This window comes from Anas platyrhynchos, chromosome 2 (assembly GCF_047663525.1).
Source record: "Anas platyrhynchos isolate ZD024472 breed Pekin duck chromosome 2, IASCAAS_PekinDuck_T2T, whole genome shotgun sequence".
Classification (NCBI taxonomy): Eukaryota; Metazoa; Chordata; class Aves; order Anseriformes; family Anatidae; genus Anas; species Anas platyrhynchos.
The window spans coordinates 152,853,398-152,877,356 of NC_092588.1; the positions used below are offsets into that span (position 1 = coordinate 152,853,398).

General features: G+C 44.1%; 1 protein-coding gene across 3 annotated transcripts in view; it reads left to right on the forward strand.

Annotated features, from left to right (window-relative positions):
* PRKAG2 (protein kinase AMP-activated non-catalytic subunit gamma 2) overlaps nucleotides 1-23,959 on the forward strand; it is a 208,496-nt gene that overhangs the window by 69,229 nt on the left and 115,308 nt on the right. For all 3 annotated transcript variants that reach the window (XM_027450396.3, XM_027450398.3, XM_027450399.3), the window contains exon 3: nucleotides 8,491-8,770. In XM_027450396.3, the coding sequence (XP_027306197.1) occupies nucleotides 8,491-8,770 (280 nt within the window). The remainder of the gene's footprint in view (nucleotides 1-8,490; nucleotides 8,771-23,959) is intronic.

Genomic DNA, 23,959 nt, shown 5'->3' on the forward strand with positions numbered 1-23,959 from the left:
AGATATTGTGGCCTTTCTTGTTGCCTGACAAAGTGCTTTAATACTTGTGCTGGTGGTTTTGTCCAAAATTATTGGTGCTACTGATTGCCCCATACTCAAAGACTCTCCAGAATTGGCTTTAATTCTCGCAGAATGACCTTACAGAATCATTAAATACATTAGTATAGATGAGGATAACTAGGAGTTAAGACACAATTAAATATACTAGATTGCCTCAGTCTGGGAAAAGACAGCAGAAGTGAGGGGGGAGGGCGGGGGGAAAGGTTTAGAGGACTAGAGAATCCTGAATGATGTTGAGCTGGAGAACAGAAAATAATGATGGCACAATGTGGCAGGGTGGCAGTCAGGGATGAGTGCCCCTCTGCACCAAGGTGGCACTAGCAATTTTAGAGCTGTTAACACTTGGAATATTTATAGGTCTTTCATCTAAAATGTAGGTTACAGGAAGAGGTGTGGGAATTACAGGAAACCATTTCTTTCAGATGAAAGCCTGGAACTGTGAATGACTGTGAGAAGAAAACGACAGGAGAAAACTGTCCATGGGGAGCAAATTATATATGGAGGGGAGAGGAATAGGAAGAAGTTCAAAAAATAATATTGCTCTGTCACTTTAGAGAAAGAATAGATTTGTTAATAAAATATAGGAGAAAGTTTGAAAAATAAGTGTGCATTGACTGTTTTTTCTCTACATGGAGAAGAAGCAGGTGAGATGTTTATCTTAGATGACAATGGTGACTCTGTCCCATTAATGACTCAAGGGCATTTAAAATGGAAGATACCACCGCTAGACATTTTAAAATTAAAACCAAACAACCTTGATAAAACAGCTCTGAATGAACTGGTTAATTAGTGATGATTTTGAATAAATCTTGGAGCAGAGAGGAGAATGCAGAAGACTGGGGAAAAAAAAAAAAAAAAAAGCAATTATTATGTTAATATTTACAATGCCTGTAATTAGGATAATTTTCAGATTTGTCAGTGTGGCATTAGTCCTGGGTAAAACAATGAAATATCTAATATTGGATAGTTAGTAATGCTATTACAATAGACTCATTTTGATTGGAATTAATGGCAAACAGTTCTTTATGAGAATTTGGCTTTTTAAATGAGATTATAAATTTAGTTGGAAAATGTATTGGTGTCATACACATAAAAATGTATCACAGGACATTTAGATTTAAGAACGTGGAATGATACTGACCAAATGTGGAGCCTACTAAATGAATAAAACCTTGCTGATAAAATAAGTTGAGACTCATCAGTGGAAAATTTTGTTTCTAGGCAGACAAAACATACTGTTGCTCTACTATATATTACTTTATCAGTGACTTGAAAGAAATACAGGCTCATTACTGTACAAATTGCAAATTACAGTTTGTAGTTCATAGAAAAATGAGGGGGAAGAGAGCAGGAAAGTCTCCAATGCAGAACGACCTGAGTCACTTAAAACACATTTTACAAGCAGACTGCCCATTTCAGGTTGGCCAAACTGAGCAGTTACACCTAGGAGCAAATAATGAAGACTTTATTTTTGGAAAATCTTTCATAAAACTTTGATTAGGTTTTGAGAGCAGCTGTAGGTAATCATCTGTACATAGATTCTGGACGTGATGTGATAGCTAAAGGATTACTTTGTTTTTTTGGATGTGCAAACCAATGAACAGGGCAAAATGTAGATTTTGTTATGACTGCATCTGTCACTGACTTACAGTTCTGCTGTCAGTAATGCAGGAAAATGTTGATGAACTAGGATCAGAAAAGATCTGAGGAATGACTCCAGTACTGAAAGACTCAGGGGAGCGCTTTGCCCTGGTTCTGGTCCCAGCATTGTTTTTGCTTTGTGCGGTGACTCATAAATGGTAGAACAGGGAGGAGAAGCAAAAAAAGTCTGATTTTTATCCCCCTCTCTCCCAGATAACAAATCTCCTTTTGATTTATTATTTCTCAGCCTTTAGTTATCCGTTTCTTTGTGAACAGTGAACTGGCCTCAGCAGGAAGGATGGGGAGCATGTCCCAGGCACTGCGGCAGCCTCTGCTCGGGGCACCTGCAGTGGATGCAGCGAGCCTCGGCACGAGGATACGTGTGACAATGTCTGCACTGCCCTATGCCTGCCTCCTTCCCCTCTGCTGCTTCAACAGAAACTTTTATGGTTAGGAAATAGAACAAGGAGCCATCCTCATCTCACCTGGAGCCAGCCCTGGTTTCACCTTCCTTCCAGCATGCTCCTGCTTGCTGTGGGAAACCCAACCCTGACCATCCGGATGGCCACGCAGGGCTCTCAGGGCCTGCCAGATCAGCCAGTCTCATCCCATTGTATTTTAATTTTGGGAAGTGTCATTGTATTTTAGTTTTGGGATGTGACATCTCTGATCCCGTAAAACACGTTGTCATCCCGATTGTTATTGCTCAAGCAGAACCAAGGGAACTAATGGTGGTGAATGCAGCCTGATGGTGCCTGGGAGAGTAAGTCCTTCATTACCTTTCGGGCTAATGAAGTCAGTTCTTGTGATTCTGTGAGCTCTTTTATTCCACCAGAATGAGGGAATCATCCAATTAAGTTTATCAAAGGGCTTTTTTATTGAGATTCAGCAGAAGGGCAGGAAATAAGTGCAGACATCTATCTGGTGTGTCGTCTTTAATTGTGCTTACTGTCCCTGACAAGGATGGTGGGAGGCGATTCCTTTCCTGTTATTCGCCTTCCAATTTTTTTTTTAAGAGAAGAGGCAAAATAAAGGTCAAATAACTCACTGTTGTAAAAGCAAACAAAACTCAAATGCTCCATAAGTGTGCTAATTTTTTGGAGCTGGAGAAGAAATGAGCAGAGCTCAGGAACTTTTAATAACTTCCACTTAAATTGGGGAAAAATTTTGAAGCTTTGGGGCTGTTTAGTTTGAGCCCGTTCATATTCCATACAGGGTGTTGGTTTCTTTTTTTTATTTATTTATTTTCAGACTGTTCTGAAAATGAATCTAAATTCACCAGTAACTGACTCAAAGCCAGAGATTTTTCAGAGATACTGAGCTTTGTAAATCCCAGATGGGAAGGGATTGTGGCAGGAGTCAATCACCCCAGAGGGGAGCTGTAGCACATCCAAGGAGAGATGAGTTCGTCCAAAATGGAGAAGGAATAAGAAAATCCAAGGCAATTCCTGAAGTAGACAATAAGAGCATCTCTGAGGGAGGTTGTGTGCCTATCAAAGGGCCCTCTGCCTCTAGGAGAGCAGTGGAGATGGCTGCAGAGAGGTGCTGGGGTAAGGACAAGGACAGAGCAAGGGTTTCTACAGGTCTGACACAGCTTCTGCCTGCTCATGGTCAGAGTCTTCTCAGCACAGCTCATTCATTCTTCTGGCCACAACTCTTCGACAGGACACTTCTCTTCCCTGCAGTTAAGCAGTCCTTAAATTCTAGGCTGGGAACACAGATGGCTTCCTAGAGAGGACATAAGTTGGCAAAAGAGAAAAGGGATCCAAATTTCAATACAAAGCAGGAGAAAGAAAATGACAATGTTGGGAAAATTTGTGTCTGTGTGTGAGAAGAGGCAAGACTGAGATGGCTCATGTGTGGATGATGAGAGTCTGGTTTGTGGTGAAGGACGAATAGTTTGGTCTCAGTGCATTGCATTGGGGGTTATCATACGGTGATTCAATGTAATGTGCTTTAATCTTTCTTGTAAAATAAGAAGAAGATTGCAAATTAGATAAGAAAATAGTTGAAAGGGAAGATGGCAGGCTGGTATCGAAAGGATGACTTTTGGGTGGAGAGACAGCTGGTGGCACTTCCCAACCTCAGTCCTTGGGCTGAACTTTGGTAGTAAGGCACAGAAAAATAGAAATTCTAATGAAAATTGTTGGTGATACAAAGACAGGAGGGTGTTTTTGGATGTAGAGAAGTGCCTTATACAGGAAGATCTGGAAGACCTTCAGGATGGATAATTCCTACCAGCACAAGATACTTGGGATACATCAATAGTAGTAGTAAGAGAGGTCAGGGACAGTTCTCTTGCTCCAGAAATGCTGGGTTTGGGCCCAGTCCTGCCATAGGGTCAGACTCTTGAACCCACTAGCACAGGGTGGCCACATGCAGTCTGGGCCTGTCTCTTGCCTGAGCTCTCCCCAAACCCAGGTAGTGCCTGGGGAGTGCTCACAGCACAGGTTAAATCCTCAGTGGGTGGTAAGCAAGCAGGGAAAAAAAAAAACATCTATGTGATGGTTTGGGCCTGTGTCCAGCTGTATCTCGCTCACTGGTATGGGGTAGTCTGGAACTGGTGGGGGTTTATGCTGGGATTTTTGTCATCAAGGAGTTTGTTGAAAATGACCATGGGAAATGGAGATGCAGGCCTGCTGGTCCATCACGGAATGGCTCTGAGCCATCAACGTGAATTGTTGTGGGAAAGGAAGAAGAGATTAGGGAGGCAGAGAGCCCCTCATCCAGGTGAAAGGACAAGGGGAGCCGTGAGGATGCTGTTTGCTGAGATGAAATCTTCCAGAGCTGCCCAGCTCGGGACAGGTGCCAAGCTACCACTTTACGTTCCATTCAGAAAACTGAAAGCACGTCTGCTCGATGTAAAGCAGTGCAACTCTCCTCTCATTCTGTTGCTTTATTTTCAACAGCAGCCGGCTCTGGATACATTTTAGGAGCCTGCCTAAGATCACTCAGTTTATAAAACGTGGCAAGGTTTCCCCCCAGTCCCCAGCTGAGGCTCCTTTTGTGCTCTGAAGCATGAACACTGGTGGTAGTCTTATGGCATTTGGGGATACATTTACTCAGTGCTATGTAAGCCTTAAACAGCTAAAGCCAGTCACCAGAAACAGCACACGTAATCAAGCATGGGGCTCTGCTCAGCTGCTTAACCTCAGCGGGGAGCACATCCCTGCAGACTGAGGGTAGGGCTGCACTGGCACTCGTTTATTCTTCTATTACCCATCTGCTAGTTTAGCCCTATTCCAGCTGCTCTGTTCTCTGCAGACCTGAGCTCAGAAGCTGAGATTTCTGCCTCTCCAGCATCACCAGTTGTAAGGCTCAGGGAGCCCAGGGTTAGGGCTCAAGGACCCCGTGTAGGTTCTGCACAAAGCCAACACAGGGGATGTTTTGTTGGTAGTTGTTTGGTTTTGATTTATTTATTTATTTTTATTTAAGTGAAAAATCTTCATACTTCAGGCAGTTTTTGAATTGGTTTAATTAGGCCTTATTTGTGCATTGATTTGTATTGTACTTCCATCGGGTGTTTGCACTACTTATCTCCAAAAGCCCAATTATCCAGCCAGGGTCAAATGAGCCCCGTCACTGTGTGTATTTGCTAGGTGTGATTCATATTTCTGCTGATTCTCACTTCACTGGCTTTCCTGGGCCATCACAAATTGATCTAAAAGGGTTATTAATGTGAGAATCCAAGGTGCAATACTGTCTTGCTGCTACAGCTCAGCAGGGGAAACAGTTATATTTCAGAAGCACGTGTGGGAGTTTTGTTCCCACCTGCCTGTCACAGCTTCAAGGATATTAACCCCAAAAGCATGCAGAACAGGCTGAGGACCCATCTAGCTGTGCAGCCTTCCTCCAGCAGCACTGCTGGAGTCGTCACTCTGGGTCTGCATCAGATGCTGCAGTTTCTTCCACAGCAGAGATCCTTCTGCTTTCCCAGCTGATGCCTGGAAATTAATATCGCCTCGTGACTTTTCCATGTGCTGTCATAGCTGTCGTTACTGCTGATTTTATTCAGAGAAGCACCTAATCATCTTTAAAAACTCGCAATCATTAGCCTCCAATAATACTCTAAGAAAGAAATACTGATGCAATTCCCCAAGCAAAATCACAGGTATTTATCCTCTTTGATGGGGGGTGTAACCTTTGTGTAATTAATGTGTAGAGCAGCTGGGGAAGAATTCATTGTAGTAATTTCCTTTAATTTAGTAGCATGCACATGTGTATTTAGCAGTGTGCCCCTGGTGCTCTAACAATTAGCTAATTCAACTGCCTGGCGTGATGGAGGGAAAGCAACTGGTTGTGATTGCAATAAATAAAAACATCCCACTGCTTCTCTTCAGAATTCGAGAACATTTTGCTTCCATGTCTGGCTTGTGCGTGCAAGGCAATACTGATTTTATTTGACAAATTGTTCCTTGACATTTTACATTTCTAGAATTGCTTTATCCCGTGAAAACAGCATAGTCTTTTGAAATGTCTGCTGTCCGTGTTTGGTTATAATCAAATAAGCATGCAAAAAAAGATGCATGAAATATTAAAGGTGGCACCAGAAGGACGGCCTTCTCTTAGCTTTACAAATTTCATCGCTTGTCACTTTAGGAAAAACAATATAATGAAATTACAATCTTGGAACAGTCCTAAATTATAGTAGTGGTGGCAGATTTGTATTATGAGCAAAATGAACTTGAAAATGTACTTCTTACTCCCAGCTTTCAGGCAGTAGATTTAGCAGTAGAATGGGGGTGCTGTTGTGCTACTTGGTTGTTTCCTGGGCTGTGTAGTTAGAAGAGAACCACGTGTAAGGAGTCTTGGATGATTTACAGATGATATTTTAGTGAAGTTAATGAGCTTTTATGAAAAAGTTACCACTTTGAGACTGTTTACCCATAACAAAAATGCAGATTTTCTATTAATTTGTTTATAGCACGTTAATTATTCCAAGTCTCAGCTGAGGGATTCTGTCCTATTCTTCATGATAAATACTCACCACGAGACAAGAGGACTTAGAGTGGTACTTGAGGAGATACTGTCCTCACAGCAGAATACATGTGGAATAGAAATGAGTTTTCAAGACTGCACACAAAACTGTGATGGAGTTGGAGGGCTCAGGCCACTGCGTTAAGCATGAAACACTATATTTTCTTTTCTGATGAATCAAGAGTCGAGAGTCTCTTGTTGCTGTTTGTATCCAGTGCTTAGTTAGAATTGATTTATCCATTCCAAAAATTTCCCTATGAGGGCAACTGCTCCTCTAATGCTTCTTCAGAAGGACAGGTATTGCCAAGACATTCTTTTACGTGCTATAAATAATAAGTGTGCGGGTATAAAAAGCAGTTGTGCATCTTGCCAGCTGTTTCCATGCTGCTCAGAGGACCACAGGCCAGAGTTCATAGCAGGGCTCTGCTATGCCAGTGGGTCTCCGTGTTGTTGCTGGTGACCCATGCTGTTGGTGCCCATCTCCCAGATGAAGTACCACGGGCCTTTCAGGTTGGGAACCTTCCCAAAGGAGAGACCACGATCTCTGCAGGCCCTTCTGCAGTTCCCACACAGCAGGACCCATTCCAGCTTTCATCCTTTCTTTCATTTAAGTCTTTCTAATCAAAGCTGTTATTTTCCCCACCGTTCCTCCCATGGCAACAACACCCCTGCCCAGCTCAACTGACGCGTATCGGGTGTGCCTGGCAGGCAGGAGTTGTGGTCTGCCCCATACCTCCCTTTTTTTTTGCATAACTGGGGAGCGAGGAGGCATGCAAATGGCTTGGACCTCAGCATGCCTTGTGCAGGAGGCAGCACGCTGTGCCCATGGGTGCATAAGCCGTGGCCTTTGCTTTTGCCTTCCCTGCAGACCTGAAACCCAGCGCTGCCGTCTGCCAGAAACAAGGCCCTTCATTCATGAGAAATGACCCCAGCTAAAAAAGAAGCCTCATGCCCACAGGAGTGTTTTTTTCATCCAGAAGGAAATAAACTCTGCATATAGCTCAGGCACAGGCAAATCCCACAGCGGTTTGAGTAGGCTTCTGTTAATTGCATGTGGGGAGAATTTCATCTTTGCTCCTTTTTTTGGGTTGTTTTCCTGGATTTCCCCCCACTCCCTCGCTGGGTGAGCCTGCACAGTGCTGTGCTGTGTTGTGCACAGATATTCCTGCTGGCTGGAAAGCCAGCACAGGTCCCGGAAGAGACAGAGCTGTTGGAAAGGTCATGCCCAAACTGGAGGCCAGGCTAATTAGCTAGAACATTGCTACTCTAAAATGGTCTCTCTATTTTGGGACTGGAGTTGAAAGTAGCAGTGCCTGGTGTTGTAGAGACCTGCCAGGTGCTTGGGACCTTGTGCTCTCTGCTGTGCTGTATCGTGTGGAGGAGACTTAAGTGCCACAGATGGGTGCTTAAATGCAAGAGGAAGACTTTAGGGTACTGTGTTTGCCCTATGTATATTTATTGCCAGTCACCTTTAAGTTTTCCAGGGAAGGAATAAGAATATGTGGCTAATAAAATAAAAAAATACATTTTTTTACTAAAAATATCCAGAATTGTATGTGTGATAATAAAGTTTATGCACATGATTTTACTTTTTTGGTGAAATTCAGGTCATCTTTAACAGCCACGGGCAGCATGGAGCCCAGAGAGGTGGCACATATGCATCATATGTGTTAGTGCAGGCAGGCCTGGCTAATCCATAGCCCAAATAAACAGGAACGACTGTGTTGAGACAAGTTCTGAGATCCCAGTGGCACAAGCTGAAGTGAATTAATGGTGCTTTTTCTTTTTCTTCCTTTTTTCTCTTCTCCTCAGGTGGAAGAAAGCTACTCTGCAGGCAGCCCTTCAAAAGGCCTTTTCTCCAAAGGGCTCCAGAACCGACCTTCCAGTCCCGTTTCTGCCCCTGTGAGATCCAAACATAGCCCCGGCTCACCCAAAACAGTCTTCCCCTTCCCCTACCAGGAGTCTCCCCCACGCTCCCCACGCCGAATGAGCTTCAGTGGGATCTTCAGGTCCTCCTCCAAAGAGTCCTCCCCCAATTCTAACCCGTCTACCTCTCCTGGGGGCATCAAGTTTTTCTCCAGATCAAGAAAAAGTAAGAAATTGCTCATGTTATTTCAGGAAGATACACAGTACCTCTGGGCTTGGCCCATTCTTTACCTGCGGTAGTGAAGTAAGTGCAGATGAGGCATGTGCTAATTGTTCGTTATTGCTTTCACTGACCATGTGTTTGGGGTTGCTTTGGCTGGCGAGTAGGGAATGACTTCTGCAGGACACCTGCACAGGGCTGAGGAGGGAAATCACGCTTCAAAGCTTTGCCTAGGAATCCTGCTCCCATGTCAGGGGGAGTTTCCAAGCAGTTTCACCAGGGCTGGTTGAGTGTCAGCTCCAGGGCTTGAACAGAGCTCGAGCAGTCATGGGGTTTGTGGTGGAGGTGGGCACAGAAAGGACCTCATCTCGGGAGCTGAGGGAGGCTTGTTTCTGTAGACTCCATGGAGAATTTCAGCACGTTTCTATCTGGTATCTCTTTGCCCTGTTGTTGGGGAAAAGAGAAGCCTTGACTAGACAGTGATAAATGGTACGTGTTTCTGATCAAATGACCACCAAAGGGGTGTTTGAGCTCCTTTGCTGCATGAAAGATGTGGTAGACCTCCATGGTTCGGAGCAGTTGCCTACTTTGCTAAAGGAACAAATTTTGCTTCTTCACCAGCCCGTGGAGTAATATACCATTTCTACAACTTAAATGAGCAGGGTTGAGAAAAGGCTTTGATTTTAAGGCTTTCTTGTTGAGTAAAGGTTCCCAGGGTCAATCTACAAGCAGTTGTGGCCACTCTGTCTAGGGGACATTGGCTGCAGGAAGGGGACTTAGTTACAGGGGAAAGAGAGGAACGACGTTGTGCCACTGAAGGTGCTGGACTGTCAGACTTTCCTTTCTGCTAACAGAAGAAATAACTTAATTTCTTATCTCAAGAAAAATAACTTAATTTCTTCAATTTATTTTTTTGGTCAGATCTTTTGAGACAATGTAGGTGCAGAATTAGTGATGCATACACCCAAATGTATGTTTACTGTGAAGTATTGAAAATTTTTCATGGCTTGTATATGGTGTAGAAGCACCTTCATCATCAGGATTTCTCTTCAAAATGCTGGCTTTAATCAGAACAAATCATTTCATAGCAACTTCTGTGCACGTGAACACAGCTATACAGACCCGTATTGGATTTTTCTTTTTGTTTATCTGTTTATTCTGAAGCAGCTTAGTTGAAATGGCACCTTTTCCAGTCCTTGCCTGTCTCTGAAACACCTTCAGGAGACTAAAAGCAGGAGAGTCAGTATTTCTGAAGGACAACAACTTTACTGCAAGCATCACTCTATTCAAGGGCATTTGCTCTTCTCAACTTAAAGTTTAAACACACTGTTTATGCTCCCCTTTTTCTCAAGCCTCACAATAATTACAGTTCATCTGAGCTCTTTTTGCTGGTCCAGATAGGTTTTAATGTTGCACGGGCAGTATGGAGCTGATTCAGTGCAACCAGAAGAGCTTGCTGCTGCATCAATACACACTGCATAGCAAAGCCATTGTGTGACGTTTTGACGAAGTTATCCAAGCAAATAGCAGCGCTTAAGTCTGATCCTAGCTAGGTACATCAGAATTTTAAATAAAGAAATCTTCCAGTAGTCAGCAAAACCCTTTCGATAAGGTCACATCACTGTCGCAGGGGCGGGCTTGGAACGGGGCCATGCTATTTCTGAGCTAACAGAAGATCCCCATGATCCTGTGACTCCAGAGAGCACTGCAGGAATTGTGCTGGGCTTCGGTGTCTGTGGTCTTTTGTTTTTAGGGCCTCTTGCAAAGGGTGTGTTGACTAAAATTTGTATTAAAATTGATAACTTGTCTCATTCTGCAGCTTCTTCTTCTTTTTTTTTTAATCTGCAGAGCAATCCATACCAGGTGCTTTCGCATCATTAAGCTCTCTGTAAGAGACACTTATGCAGATACACACTCTTCACTCTGCCACGTTAACGGAGATTTTATTCAGTGTGCTAAACAGGGGTTGGTAATAAATTAGGCTCTTAGGGTGTGCTATATTTAACTGAATTGTGTTTAACAAGGACATCAGGACACTTACGAAAACCAACAGTTTTGTTGTGTTACGTAGTTTTTCACAGGCAAAACTTTTACATTCTGCTGTGTGGCAAAGAAAGAATAACCCTATGTACCATGAAGCACTAAGTTAAATGACTATGTCCCACTCAAAACAAAGTCTGTGTAGGCCGAGGAGCATTTTCTGAGTGACCGGACTTCTCAGAGACCCCTCAGACCAGATATTTCAGACCTTTGTGCAGGTGCCAAGCTGCAGAGCTCTGAGAAGAGCCAAAACAGCACATGGCTTCATTTCTGAAGCTACCTGAATGCTTCACTGCTCAGAATTGCCTCATCCTAAGTGATTAAAATCCCATTTTCTCAAGCAGCTTGGGACACCCATGTTAAAAAGGAAGGAGGGTTAGGTTGCTTTATTTCTTCCGAAAAGGACAGCGAGCTGAAATCACGTGGGCTTGCTGTGCTTGCCTGCTGTTACAGGTGATCAGCTGCTGGCGCTGGGTTAGTACTATTGAAATGAAATGGGTTAATGCTATTGAAATGAAACAAGGTTGGTCAGGGTTGGAGCACATGGTATATGGGGAAAAAGGAGGAGGAGAAGACCTTTTAGCTGTCATTAGTTACCTATTTGGGATTATGGAGAAGGCAGAGCCAAAGCATCTCAGGGATGCACAAAGGAAGGCCAGGAGGCCCCAAGGGAAGCTTCAGGTAGACGTAAGCCAAATGTTCCTGTTGGGGGTGGCATGGCATTGGAGCAGGGGACCAGAGGGCTGTGAAATTGCTTCCTTGCAGATTTTAATAATGCGACAGGACGAGGCTCTGAGCACCCCAACCAGAAGTTGCAGCCCTGCTTTGAGCAGGGGCTGGACCAGAGACCACCAGATGTCCGTCCCAGCCTCAGCTGCTCTGTGAAATTCGTCACTGGAGCCTTCCCTTCTGGTTTATAGCAAATCTGCACTTACCCAGGCAATCCATGACTGACAAAAGCAGCAGGTAAAAGCCCACAGGGTTTGTAGCTTGCTTTTTTTTTTTTCCCCTCACTTTACTTGAACTGAGCCCACCCTACACTCCTTCCCCTATTATCCTGCAGCAGTATGTGAGGGAAGTATACGCCGTCTTCCTTGTAAATAACATCCCCCATCTTTCCTCCGCTTCCTCCTCCCACGCCTTGTTCAAAACACAGACTAACCTGTTACTCTGTGTATCCCTTGTTTGTCTTGGAAGCAACTTCTTCCTCGCTTGTTTTCATTTCAAAGGCTATGTGTGACATTTGCAGTGTTTTCTTTCCCATGTAGCTGCTCTTTTCCCAGTGAAGTTATTTTGCCCCTCGAATATACGCAGTTCGGCAAGGATATTAATGGTTAGGACAATATTAAAGCAGAAAGTGATCTGCAGACATGAGGTTTGAAACGTTTCCCAGTGTCAGGCTAGGATTTTAAAGCATTTGCTCATCTTTAATATTTTTTCTCTCTCTCTCTCTGGCAATAACCAAAAGCTCATCTTTGTGTCTTTTCCTTTTGGTTACCCCAGTTCAACAGCTGGCCACAACCCCATGACTCTGACCTAAATAACTGCCTTGAAGTGAAAGATACCTTCCTGCAAAAAGTCCTTAGCTGGATGCACAGCTTTGAAACAGCAAACTACAGGCTGGGGCTTCATGCCCAGTGTCCCACCTTTGAAAAGACAGAAGATGCTCCAGATGCCTTGGCCCATCCTGATGGAAACTCAGTGGGATTCTTATCATTGGGATTTGTTCTTGGCCCCCAGCGCAGCCCCTTTGGTTCAGGAATTTCAGAACAGCAAAGCCCAAGGCAGCACCTCATGTATAGAAGTAAAGCAAACTAAGGTGATCCAAAGTAAACTCAGGAGGATGACCTGCACTGGAAGAAAACACAACTCAGCCTATATTTTTCCATGGTCTTGCGTGAGCTCTCACCTCAGAAATAATACATGTACAAGTAAATCAGGAGAGCATCACTTTACCGAGTGGAAATTAGGGAGCTATCCCTGCAGATATGTTAAAATCAAATACCAGGAACGTTTTTAATAAAAGTACTTGGTGGTGTGAGATTTAACTCATTAAAAATGCAGCTTTCTACCAGGGGCTGAATGCCCTCTCTGAAGGGCAGCAGGACATTTTCCAATCCTGCTTCCTGTTCCAAAAATACCAGTTAAAGTAGCAGCAATAATCACAGCGCATTGATGGCGCTGCCAATTTTAACAGCAAAGGAAATCAATTAAAAGGTTTCCATTGACCTAAGCTTTGGGCTGTGGTAGTTGGGATCAAAACGTAAGTTAGCTCAGGATTAAAGGCTGCTTGCAGACTGTTGTATCTAAAATTACAGCTTTCAAACACCTTGAAGCTGGTGCTCAGTGCTGAATAACAGTGAACATGCACGATACTTGAGGAAGGAAATGCTTTTCAATACAAGATCTTGATTTTCTGCTTTCTCTTAGTAAATATATATATTTTATTGCATCTGAAATTCAGTGCCATGGTGCCTAACATAATCCATAAGGAGGGTTCCTGGTGCTCCAGTACTAAAGGACCAGAAAGATTTCTTTTTTCCTTTTTTTATTATTTTTTTTTTTTGGTGAGAGAACATCTTTTAGTTAGAATATACCATCTGTAAGGAAATACTATTTTTTACCCATAGATGGAGCCAGTGGCTCTCATTTCCAATAGCCCGGGAAAGAAATGGGAGAAAGCCTCTGAGGTTTCATGTTGCCACATTCAGCTCTGCAACCTTGAAGGCTTCCTGACCCTGGCACATCAGTACTGCAGCTTTTCTCATTTGTGAATTCATGCAATTCACAGCTCCCAGATTTTACTCCATATTCATTATATTTAAGTAATAATTTGCAATGAAGTGGTGTTTTGGTCCAATACAGGCATGAGAAGCCAGGCATGGGCATCCCACATATCACTGCATCAAGCTGGCTGCCCACCTTTACTCTGTAGGAATCTCCTCCTCATGCCAGGATGCGAGGAGATACATCCCTCCTATAAGCTTCTGAAGTCTATGTTTGGATTTTCCTTTGCTAAATCACTACATTCGACCCATAGTCTGGGACCCTCCTGCTCTTTGGACTACAAGTGTAGAGACACATCAATATAACTTGCATTGGGACCTTGGATAGCTGGGGCCACTTTCACCTTCAGCTTTTCAGCCTGTGTCCATGGCTCCCCTGCCTTCTGGACCTGCAGGTGAGTGGGATGCTGGAGGGAAATGCCATGGGGCAGCTTCAGTTTCTGTCTGTGACTGCCCTTATGCCTGCTGCATAGGACTGGATGGGTCCATAAGCGCTAGGAAAGGAGCAGAGCCATTTCTGTCTTCCTCTCCTTCCCAGCACTGCTGCACAGATACATCTAATCATAATTTTTCAAGTTTGCTGTGCCCACAGAGGCAGGGGACTTAACACAATTCATTTCAGTCTTGTCTACACAAGAAAAATGACTTTTTGCAGACAACATGTGTCAGCAGCACGGCTGCAGCTGAATTGGTGCCACAGACAGCTTCCCGTGGCCAAAGACCAGCCACATTCATCCCCGGTTCCTCTGCCAGCTACTGACATCTGCTGTCAGCAGCAGTCGATTTTTCTGGTTAGAATGTGCCCATTGTGATTGGTCTTAATTTATTTGGAGAAATCTTTCAATGCCTTTCCCATTTCACCTTAGTTTACCCGTGGTCAGTGTTACCTGTAATCTGCGTAGGTGGAGCGCACCCAGCATACTTTTGTATTCTACGCTGCTCATTCTAGGCAGGAAGGATTTTTCAGACTGGCTTCAAATTGCTAATTGCTTAGATGCAATAATGAAAAAAAAAAAAAAAAAGGAAATTTTTCATTCTCTAACTTTCATTGGTAACCCTACCAATATGATGGACCTGGGACTAGTCATTCCCATTTTCTATCTCTTTATTGGGATTCGAACTATGGATCATGCTATAAATGGTTACTTGTGGTAACTAAACAAGGTTTTATTTCTTGTGATGTACGGAGAATAAGTCAGTGATCTTAGTTTTATGTTAGTTCTTTTAGAGACTGCTGCTGGCATGCAGAGGAAAGAGAAATTCCCAAATTCCCAATCAGTAAAATAATGCTTTCCACATTTATTTTAGTATGAAATATACATACAGAAAATGTACAGTTTGAACATCTCTACAGGTTGCTGAACCCTGGTGGCCTTTTGTGGCTCATCTCCTTCAAGTCCTTGTGTAAGGAAGGTCTGCAGGGCAGTGCTCACTCACAAGCAGCTTTGTTTCCCCACAGGCGGTAATGCAAGCAAAAGTAAACCTGAAAAGAGAGTTTTGAAGTCTCCAAGTGTTAGACAGCAAACCATTTGGAAATAATTTGTGTATTTCTTTTAAACTATCTCTAGTTTAAAAACCCAGGATAACATGTAGGGGTAGATTTTCAAATATACTTAAGTGTCTGATTTCCACTGAGATCAGTCATTTCAGAATTTAGTCCCTGGGCAAGTTCTTGGTTTTAAGTACTGGAGAAATCCTGTTCTGTTTATTTTAGTAGCTTTGTTCACATACTTAGTATTCAGTGCATTGCTCTATCTGAAGCTTAGTGAGCACTAGTCATGATCCCAGTGAAACTGTATCGTGCATCTGGTATCTTATGATACGTAGCTCGAGTCTTACCAGCCACTTAAGGTATCAAAGCCAAACTTTATATATATTGTAAGTTCTCTGAGTGCTTTTCTTCCTAGATAAAGCCCATGAAAAATGCCTCAAAACAATGCATAAATGAACATGATAAATGTTGAACCAATCAGCTTTCTGATCTGGAAAAATAAGGAATGAAAGAACTTGATTACAGTGCAGAAAAATGTATAGTTTGGGAGATATTGTGTGTAGTAAAGTAGAGTTAAATTCTAGACTCAGTCCAGTGGCCAGTAGTTCTCACGTAGCCCTTGCTGAATCAGTGTGGGTTTTGACTGAGCTGGGGCTGAGTTAAAACATTGAATTCCAAATAGATAACTACTAATAATAATGATAATAATAAATTGTTATTACTGGTTTTGTGAGAGTCAATAGGGTGAGATGTTGATTACTCTCGGTGCTAGGTTAAAGGTTGGACAAGATGATTTTCGAGATCTTTTCCAACCTAAATGATTCTGTGATTCTATGCTTCTATATGAATGCAGTGACACCACAGGCTGGCAGCTGAGCTGGTATAAACCATCACATGAGCTCCCAGCAGCTGCTTCAGTGCAAAGTCGCTTCCAGCAGTCACCAGGAGAGTCATGAATCAGGCAAGGAGAGCCTGTATCACCCATGTTAATTTGCTCAGTGGTTGGAGCACCTAGAGCAACTTGTATAGTCATCATCCAACTATGAAGACATCGTTGGCCCATTTGGTGTGTACAGACAAACTAAATGCAGATGGGATACAGGGATGAGGGGATGTGGAAAAGCACAGAAGTTCTCTTCTAGTATAAAGCTCTGCAAAGCACCAGGCTTCGGATTTTTTCCCCATTGCCATACTAAGGCAAATATCAGACTGGATTAGGAGATCTAGCGTAAAGCCTTTTTGTACTTGGAGTTTTACAGAGGTGAAAGGGCTGTGGAAATTGTGTAATACCAAAGTTATGCCAACCTCACTGATCTACTAATTTCTGTGCTCCTGAATCTGTGTACTGGAGGCAAGTCTGTCCATGCTGCTCTTGATTTTAATAAAGTAAGCTCACGTTTGCTTTTGTCAAAGCAGAGGAGGACAAGGACGCCACTTTTAAAATTAATTGGTTTAGGATTTTCTAGCCTAGTGAGTTAATTGGTTTGGATTTTATTGGGCTTAAAATAATCAACACATCAGCTGGAAGAGGCTAGAAGTCCTGTTCTTAGTTTAAAATAAGGAGAGGACAGGCAAGGTCTTCTATGGATGTCAGAAAATGAGTCTTGAGTCTATTTTTTGTACATTGATCTAAGAATGGCTTGCAAGCATCGGGACCTCTAAAAAAGTTTGTTTGAATCATGTATCCTCTCAGCAGGCTAATACATGTTTAGGGAGCCAGTAACTGTTATTGTGGGAGCTCTGATAATCCAGCAAACCTTCTGACACGTTTCCCTGGCACAGTGTGGGACAGACATACCCAACGAAGGATAGCTCTATGCAGAGAACCCAAACCAGGTTCAGAAAAGTCTTGTGTTAGTCACAGCAACACTCGTGCACATTAGCTGGAGCTCCCTGCTCCTCAAAGTGCCCACTATTCTGGGGCTTCACAGTGGGGTTTGCACAACGCTCGGAAGCACTAACTGTGGTTTGCCAGCCAGGACATGCAGTGGTTGGTGCTGCAAAGGATGGGGCAGCAAGACGAGAACGAATTCTAGTTATAGTGTAAAGCTGTGAAAGGCAAACATGTTGTAAGTGATTGTAATTTAGAGAGTAATTTCCTGAACAGTGACCTTTCTGAAGGGAAGATTTTAGTCTGTAGCCACCTGTGTGCCATGAGTAATAATCTGTAATTGCCAGTAGCTTTTGCTTTGATCCACTTTCAGGATGCTGGAGTTTGTTATCTGGCTAAACAGCTAAACCAACACATCTGTAGAGCATTGCTGGAAAGGTCCAAATGTCAAAACCTAACTGTTTCATGACAATCACAGGAACATGGAGCCAGCAGGGAGCTTACGAAGGTCCCCATGCCTGGGAACTCCAGGGTGGATCAGCAGACTCACAGCCCTCCCTTATCCCCTGGGCTGGCTGCTTCTAGCATGGGGCACTGAGTGTTTAATGAAATCCAGATAGGATCTTTCTTATTTTAGCTTTGAAACAAAGAATGGATTGTGGGCTTTTTTGTTTGTTTGTTAAATTATTTTGCAGCTTGACGCCGGGTTCCTATATAAGCATGATTTGATAAGGCAGCTGCTGCAGATTGCAAAAGGGTTTTCTTTGTAGCTTGCTTCCTGCAGCATCTCCTGCTGGTTATGGCTCTCGGTGACTGAAGTGGAAGCGCAGCTCTGAGAGCCCCCATAGGTGTGTGGTGCAGGACTGTGGTGACAAGTGCATGTGGGTGGCTGTGCCAGGCAGTGCCACACTGCAAAGCCCAAAATGCGTCTCCCTAGGAGCTCGTAGACAACCACGAAACATAGGTGCCCTCCTGTGGGCATCCTGCTGCTCCTCTTTGCTGTATGGAGAGGCTGGGATTGCACTGTGTGCCTTTGCTTTAGGTTTCCAGCAGGATGCTAAGAACCCTTTATTATGCTTTAATTTTTTTCCTTTCCTTCCAAACCCTTTCAAACAGTGAGGGCTAAAAGCACCCATCCCTCTAATGTATGTCACTGTAGTGATTTCTGGGGTTGTTCAGGGAACCAAGTCCTCCTCTCGTAGTCCCAGGAGGCTCTGTCATTGCCACCAGTGGGGTCGGGAGGTAGCCCTCAATATGAAGATGGACATTTAATTGCATTGAGAAGTACCTGTACCCTAACACAACTCATTTCTGCTGGGGAAGTCATGCAGAAGCCATTTATCTTATGTTCATCAGCGAACGCCGTTATCTGGGAATCCTGAGCATTTCAGGGGCGCTGTGAATGTTTGTGCTCAACTGCCTGCGTGCATGGGGTGGAAGGTTTGGTGTCAGATTTGTTTGCTTAACCTCAGTATAAGATTTCCGTAGCTCTTAACATTCGCGGTCTTTTCCCGGATCAGTTTAATGGTGAGTGAGCTGCATGTAGCAACCCGACCCGACACCTCAGCAGGACGACACTGCTGCAGTTATGGGGTTTTTCTTGTTCACCACTGCGTCCCTGTAGAGCCCAATGGGCAGAAGTGGAGGCTCCTTCTGCCTTCCACCCCACCTGGCAGCCTTCTCACCAGAGGCTAAAACCACCTTTAGTCCATGCCAAAAAAAAAGTCATGTGTAAATGCTACAAGGTCAAGACTTTTTGGACTCGGAGGGTAAGAACTGCATGAGCTAACACTTAATACTGACCCGAGAGGAGCTGCACGTGGCACATAGTGCCTGTGTTATTTATGATGTGTTTAACATCACGAAGCACCTGCTGCCTTCGTGTTTCCTGCAGAAACACTGGGCAGCGATAGGCACAGAGTAGCCACCTCGAGCCAAAGGGTTTCTCCAAGACTAAAGTCGCAAACAGGAGCTGGAACACGCAGCCAGGTAATAAATATAGTGCTTTGGCTCAGGGTGTGCGGGTCCTTAGTACAGCAGCAGCAGGTGACTGCAGTGCAGTGCTGGCCTAAACTTGTTTGGGAAAGCAAGCTTCAAAAATGAATCGACGTAAACATTTAGATGAGTGGTTAGCTGAATTTTTTCATCTTTCAGAAGAAAGCACTATTGCTGCCAGTGAAGGTAATTAAAATGTGACTTCTACCCCCGTGAAAGTCCAATTCTGCTGTCTTACATGCAATTAAAGGAAGTGATTTGCTACAGCTGCCTTTCTGAGAGAGTGGCACAGGAGAGGATTTGACCATTGCATTTGATGAATTGTTCTAACACATTGGATCCATCTCCAGACTTGGCTGTTTGGAGTTAATAGTGTAAATCCTTGCTGAGACATCTATGTTAGGGAGCTGGTTGAGCTGAAAAAACAAACAAAAAACTTTTATTTAAGAAATATTTTTAATAATTTCAGTGATATTTGCTCATCACCCATATGACGGTGGGTGATGGGTTGGTGTTGGATCACCCATATGATGGGTTGATTTCTTCAACAAGGAATAGTTTCTGATGTGGGCACTTAAGAGCTGATTTCAGTCCTTCTGAGCCAGAGCAAAGCCCTACTTCCTATGCCATCAAAGGCACTCTCATTGACAAAAGCGTCGTCATCACCCTTCCCTCCTAAAAACATGAATAGTTGGTGGTGAGGATTAGCACCTATCTGACATCTCGTATGCTCACTGGTGTTCACGGTAAGCTTTCAAGCAAACGGTGGGGATTATTGTAAAGCAGTTTGTACAGCTGTCCAGGCTGTGTTCAGTCAGAAACCCAGTCTGCAGAAAAAAAATGGGAATTATGAGCAAATTCTTACGGCAGGGATCAGTGCTCTGAACTTAGAGAAACGATCAAAGCCAGGGCTATGGGGTAACAGATAGGGGCACTGTTGCAGTGATTAGGAACATTTTTTTTTCCCCATGGTTTCCTCTGTTGTAGAAACAAAGACTGAGAAAGAAACTGAGATTTAACATTCTTCTTACTTATAGCAATGTATTTAATTAATAGCCACCCCTCTGGTATTCCTTAGTGATGGGCCATAATTCCTCCATGTTTGTTTGACCATTGTGAATTGATGCTCCCATAGCATCCAGACCACTGGGACAATGAATGTGTAAAAAACATCACAGCATGAGCATGCAAAAAAGATAGTGCCATATATGCATGCAGTCAGATAAACCCTGAACCCCAGGTCCTTAAAGTTAATATATTTCTCTGGGGAGAGCAGGAATCCCCTGAACTTTTGGGATTGGTTTGGAGCTGCTGTGTGAGGGAGATTTCATTATGGAGCTTTCTTTCCCCTGCCCCATGGTGACGCTTTGTCCTCTAACCATGGGCTTTAGGGGTGAGGAAGGGAAATCTTGGGCATTTTTTTAAGGGAGTAATTACTGTTGGGTACTCAAGGATGGTAGCTGCTCTGGGATTGTGCCAGCCTTGGAGGATGGTGACGGAGGAGCATTACAGAGGGAGCAATCGGGGGTAAGGCACCTTGTTTTGCACAACCACAGCAGGGCTGGAGGAGGTCAGGGTGGCTGTAGCCACCTCAGTGATCCAGGAAAGCTTCTGTGGCACTGGGGGGCAGCAAGATAGAGGACAGACGGGTGCAAGTCTTTCGGAAGCTCGCCCTGGGTCAGCTCTTGCTCCAGCTGCAGTGTCTTGGCATGAGATTTATTATTAAGACTAGTCAGTGCAATTAAATCGCATTAAAGTCAAACAGGCTGCTGGTGAGTGTTGGTCAGATGGAGGGGGGGGTGTTGAGCCAGATTTTAGGGATGAGTTTTGAGGCAGCAGAGAGTCTTCGAGCACCTGTGGAAAAGCAGTGACTGCCCGCTGCTAGAAGTGTTTAAAGAAGCGATCAGAAGGCCTGTACCTTTCAGGAATCCCACCACCATTTTCACTCCTTTACTCCTCTATTGCATTTTATATTTATGAAGAGCCGTGCAAGTGGGAGGGCAGCGTTTGTCCCTGCACTCGTGGGTGTTAAATGGGAATCGCCACGCGCCGGCTTCTGCATCTTCAAAGCCAGAAAATGCTCTTACATCTCCCAGCCACAAGAGGCTTGTGGAAGGCAACAGCAAGAGGCATCACAACCAAACAAGCCTGGTCAGGCAGTACTGTCATTCTTTCCATTGTGTATTGCTGAGGTTTTGTCCATCCCAGTGTTAAAGCTTGAAAAGAAGAGAGGTGGCGTTCATAGGGGCTTGTGGGCATCACTCGGAGGGAGTTACAATATTGTGGGACTGGGGCACTGGGGTTTGGGATGGGATTGCTGGAAGAGAGGAGTCTGGGTGCTGTTGGCTGCTTGTGTATTGAAAGGTAGTGAAGTTATAAAGCAAATAAAGCAAGTTGCACTAAAGAAAGTACCCGAGTTGCACATCATTTCCTTTGGAAAATAACCCTGCAGTGTGCTGAGATCTGCCACAGCAGAGTGCAGGGATAACTGCATTGTTCCTCACTTAGGAGACATGTCAGGGGCCTGACTGGAAAAACAGTCTGCAGTGGACTTTTTAATTCTCTGCCATCTAGCTGCCAGGAAGAGGAGTTTTGTGATTTTGTATATGCGTTTCAGTTCTGTTTCTGTTCTGCCTGAAGCCCTCTCTCAAGTCCCTCCAAATTCTTTACCATAAAAGATTATAAAACACTACAGCACTTCACTAAACGGCGTCCAGATCTGTTTCTGCACAAGGCCTATTTGGAGCAGGACAGCAATAAAGGGAAAGACTGGGAAAAAATCCCTTCCCCTTGGAGTCGCTGGATTTTTGCCATCAGTGAAACCTGGAATCCACCCACTGTAATGAACAATTAGCAGGTACTTAGTAATGCTCTTTTTTTTTCCCCAGGATCCACAGATACCCAGCGTAATGACTTGCTGTAAGCAGCCCCTAAAAAGCAATGTTAAATCTCTCTGAGGTCTGCTTTGGAGGTTACAGCGAGATGGCTGCGTGAGCCTTGGTGGTGGCAAATGCAAAGCATAAAATGCTGTCACTGGGACATGCTAAAGAAGGAGCCGAGCCTTAATCACATGAACAGATCCTCATATACTTTCCCCATGCTGTTTTATAAAGTGCTTATATAACCGAAAAGATTAACCTTGGAGAAAAAGAAGGATAGAAAAATATTTTTATGACTTCTTATTTATGGTTTTACTACGGTTGAAGAATTACTTTGCATTTGACAAAGCCAAAAAGTGGGGGAGGAGAGAAGAGGCAAGCTCTGAATAAGGAGAGATATTTGCATGGCTCTCAGAATATTAAAGAAAACCCCAAATCCTGAGGAGTTATTGCTGTCAAATGCAGACACGCAAGTAAATCCTCGAACGGAGCGGGGCTCAGTATCCAGGCAACGTCAACATTTTTTTGTTAAACTACTGCCAGTGCCGCTGACGGCTCTCGCCGCTTTATGGTCACATTAAAGAAGAAAATGCCTGACATCACTGACATTCTTAGAAATTAATTTCTCATCCGTCCAGCAGATGCGAGGCTCAGCAACACACAGCACATGCACGTCTTGCAAAAAGGCAGAGTGTGCAGGGGAAGAAAAACCTTTGGCAAGTGTGTGGCTGGGAGGCTGTGTGGGTGCCTTGTTTCTTTGTAATCGAGGCATTTTGTTTCCCCCAGAGTTTCTTATCCTCTCCCTTGGACGCAGGCACTGGCTGTGCATTAGGGACTTGATCGCATTTGATTAAGAGGTTTATCAGCAACTTCTGCCTCTGTCCTGGAGGCTGCAGGATTAGAGAAGCCCTTTGCCACGATAAGAAAGCTTCCACCTCTTTTTTCCTTCTCTTCTTTGCATGGCGCAAAACCTAGTGGCTAAATGAGGTTAGGAACCTCGTTAACATGCTAATAACACTAAGATGTTAAGGGATGAAGTCTTACAGGGCTGAGGGGGGCACCGAGGGCATTGGGCCTGCTGGGCCTAGCACTGCGAGGCTTCAGGGACCATGCTGCAGGGTGGGGAAGGAAGGGCCCCCAGGTTGCTGCTGCTTCCCCAAAATACAAGCCCTCTGTGCTGGGTGGTGCTGTAGCACCTTTCCTTGGGGCTGGGAAGCTTGGTAGTCTTTCCTTTGGGCTGGGAAGTCAAAGATGTGCTTGAGAGCCAGCTTGCCAGCTGGGTCTCTCAGGCTGCACTGGGTTCTGTGTTTGTCTCATCCCATGTCAAGCCATTGCTTGATTTTGGTGTTTGCTTTTTGAGCACACAGGCTGGTGATGGATGTAGTTATCCCCAGACACACAGCAGCCTGATAACAGAGCTGAGAATAAAACCAGAGTCTCCAAACTCCTCACTCAGCCCCGTTTCAGTGCCCCTCGCTCCCCTCCTCTGCCCTCTCTGTCAGTATTTTATTATGACTGGAAACTGCCTACCTGGTTTACAGGAATATGTTGCCTGGAGCCATCATTTCTGTTCCTGTCTGTTAGCACAGAGGTCTTAATATTTTTTGCTACAGTCACACGCAAATAATATGACTGGCAGACTTGCCAGGCCCTATTGCTAGCTGCCAAGGTGATGACAGGGACTATTTTTTTTTCCACAAATGTGTGCTAAGTAATAATAACAACAAAAACATTACATCTGATAGGGTTTTCCAGGCTGTTTTAGGCAACCTCATCTCTAAGATCACACCAGCTTGCATCACGGGAAGCTCCCAGCACAGTGTTGGACAAATGTCCCCAAAGGCAGGGACACTTGTGGGGAGGACTAAGGATGCAGGATGCTTTTGGGGAGGACACAGAAATTCAAGAACAGGGCTTTGTGCCGTTAGAGATAACCAGAGCTTTCGTTGCTCTAACACCATATTTCTGCTTTGATTCTTGATGTGGATTTTAAACTGATTAATTATGTTGCAGCTACTTTATGTGGTGCTTTCTACTTTAAGGCCTTGAGCCTCTACACAAAGGCAGTCCTTGGAGAAGATTTGGGAATCTGATGGCACCGTACAAGTTCTTGTCATCTGTGGCGCTTGTTTAGGTCATTTTCAAATGAGTTTTATGAGGTGAAAATAGTAG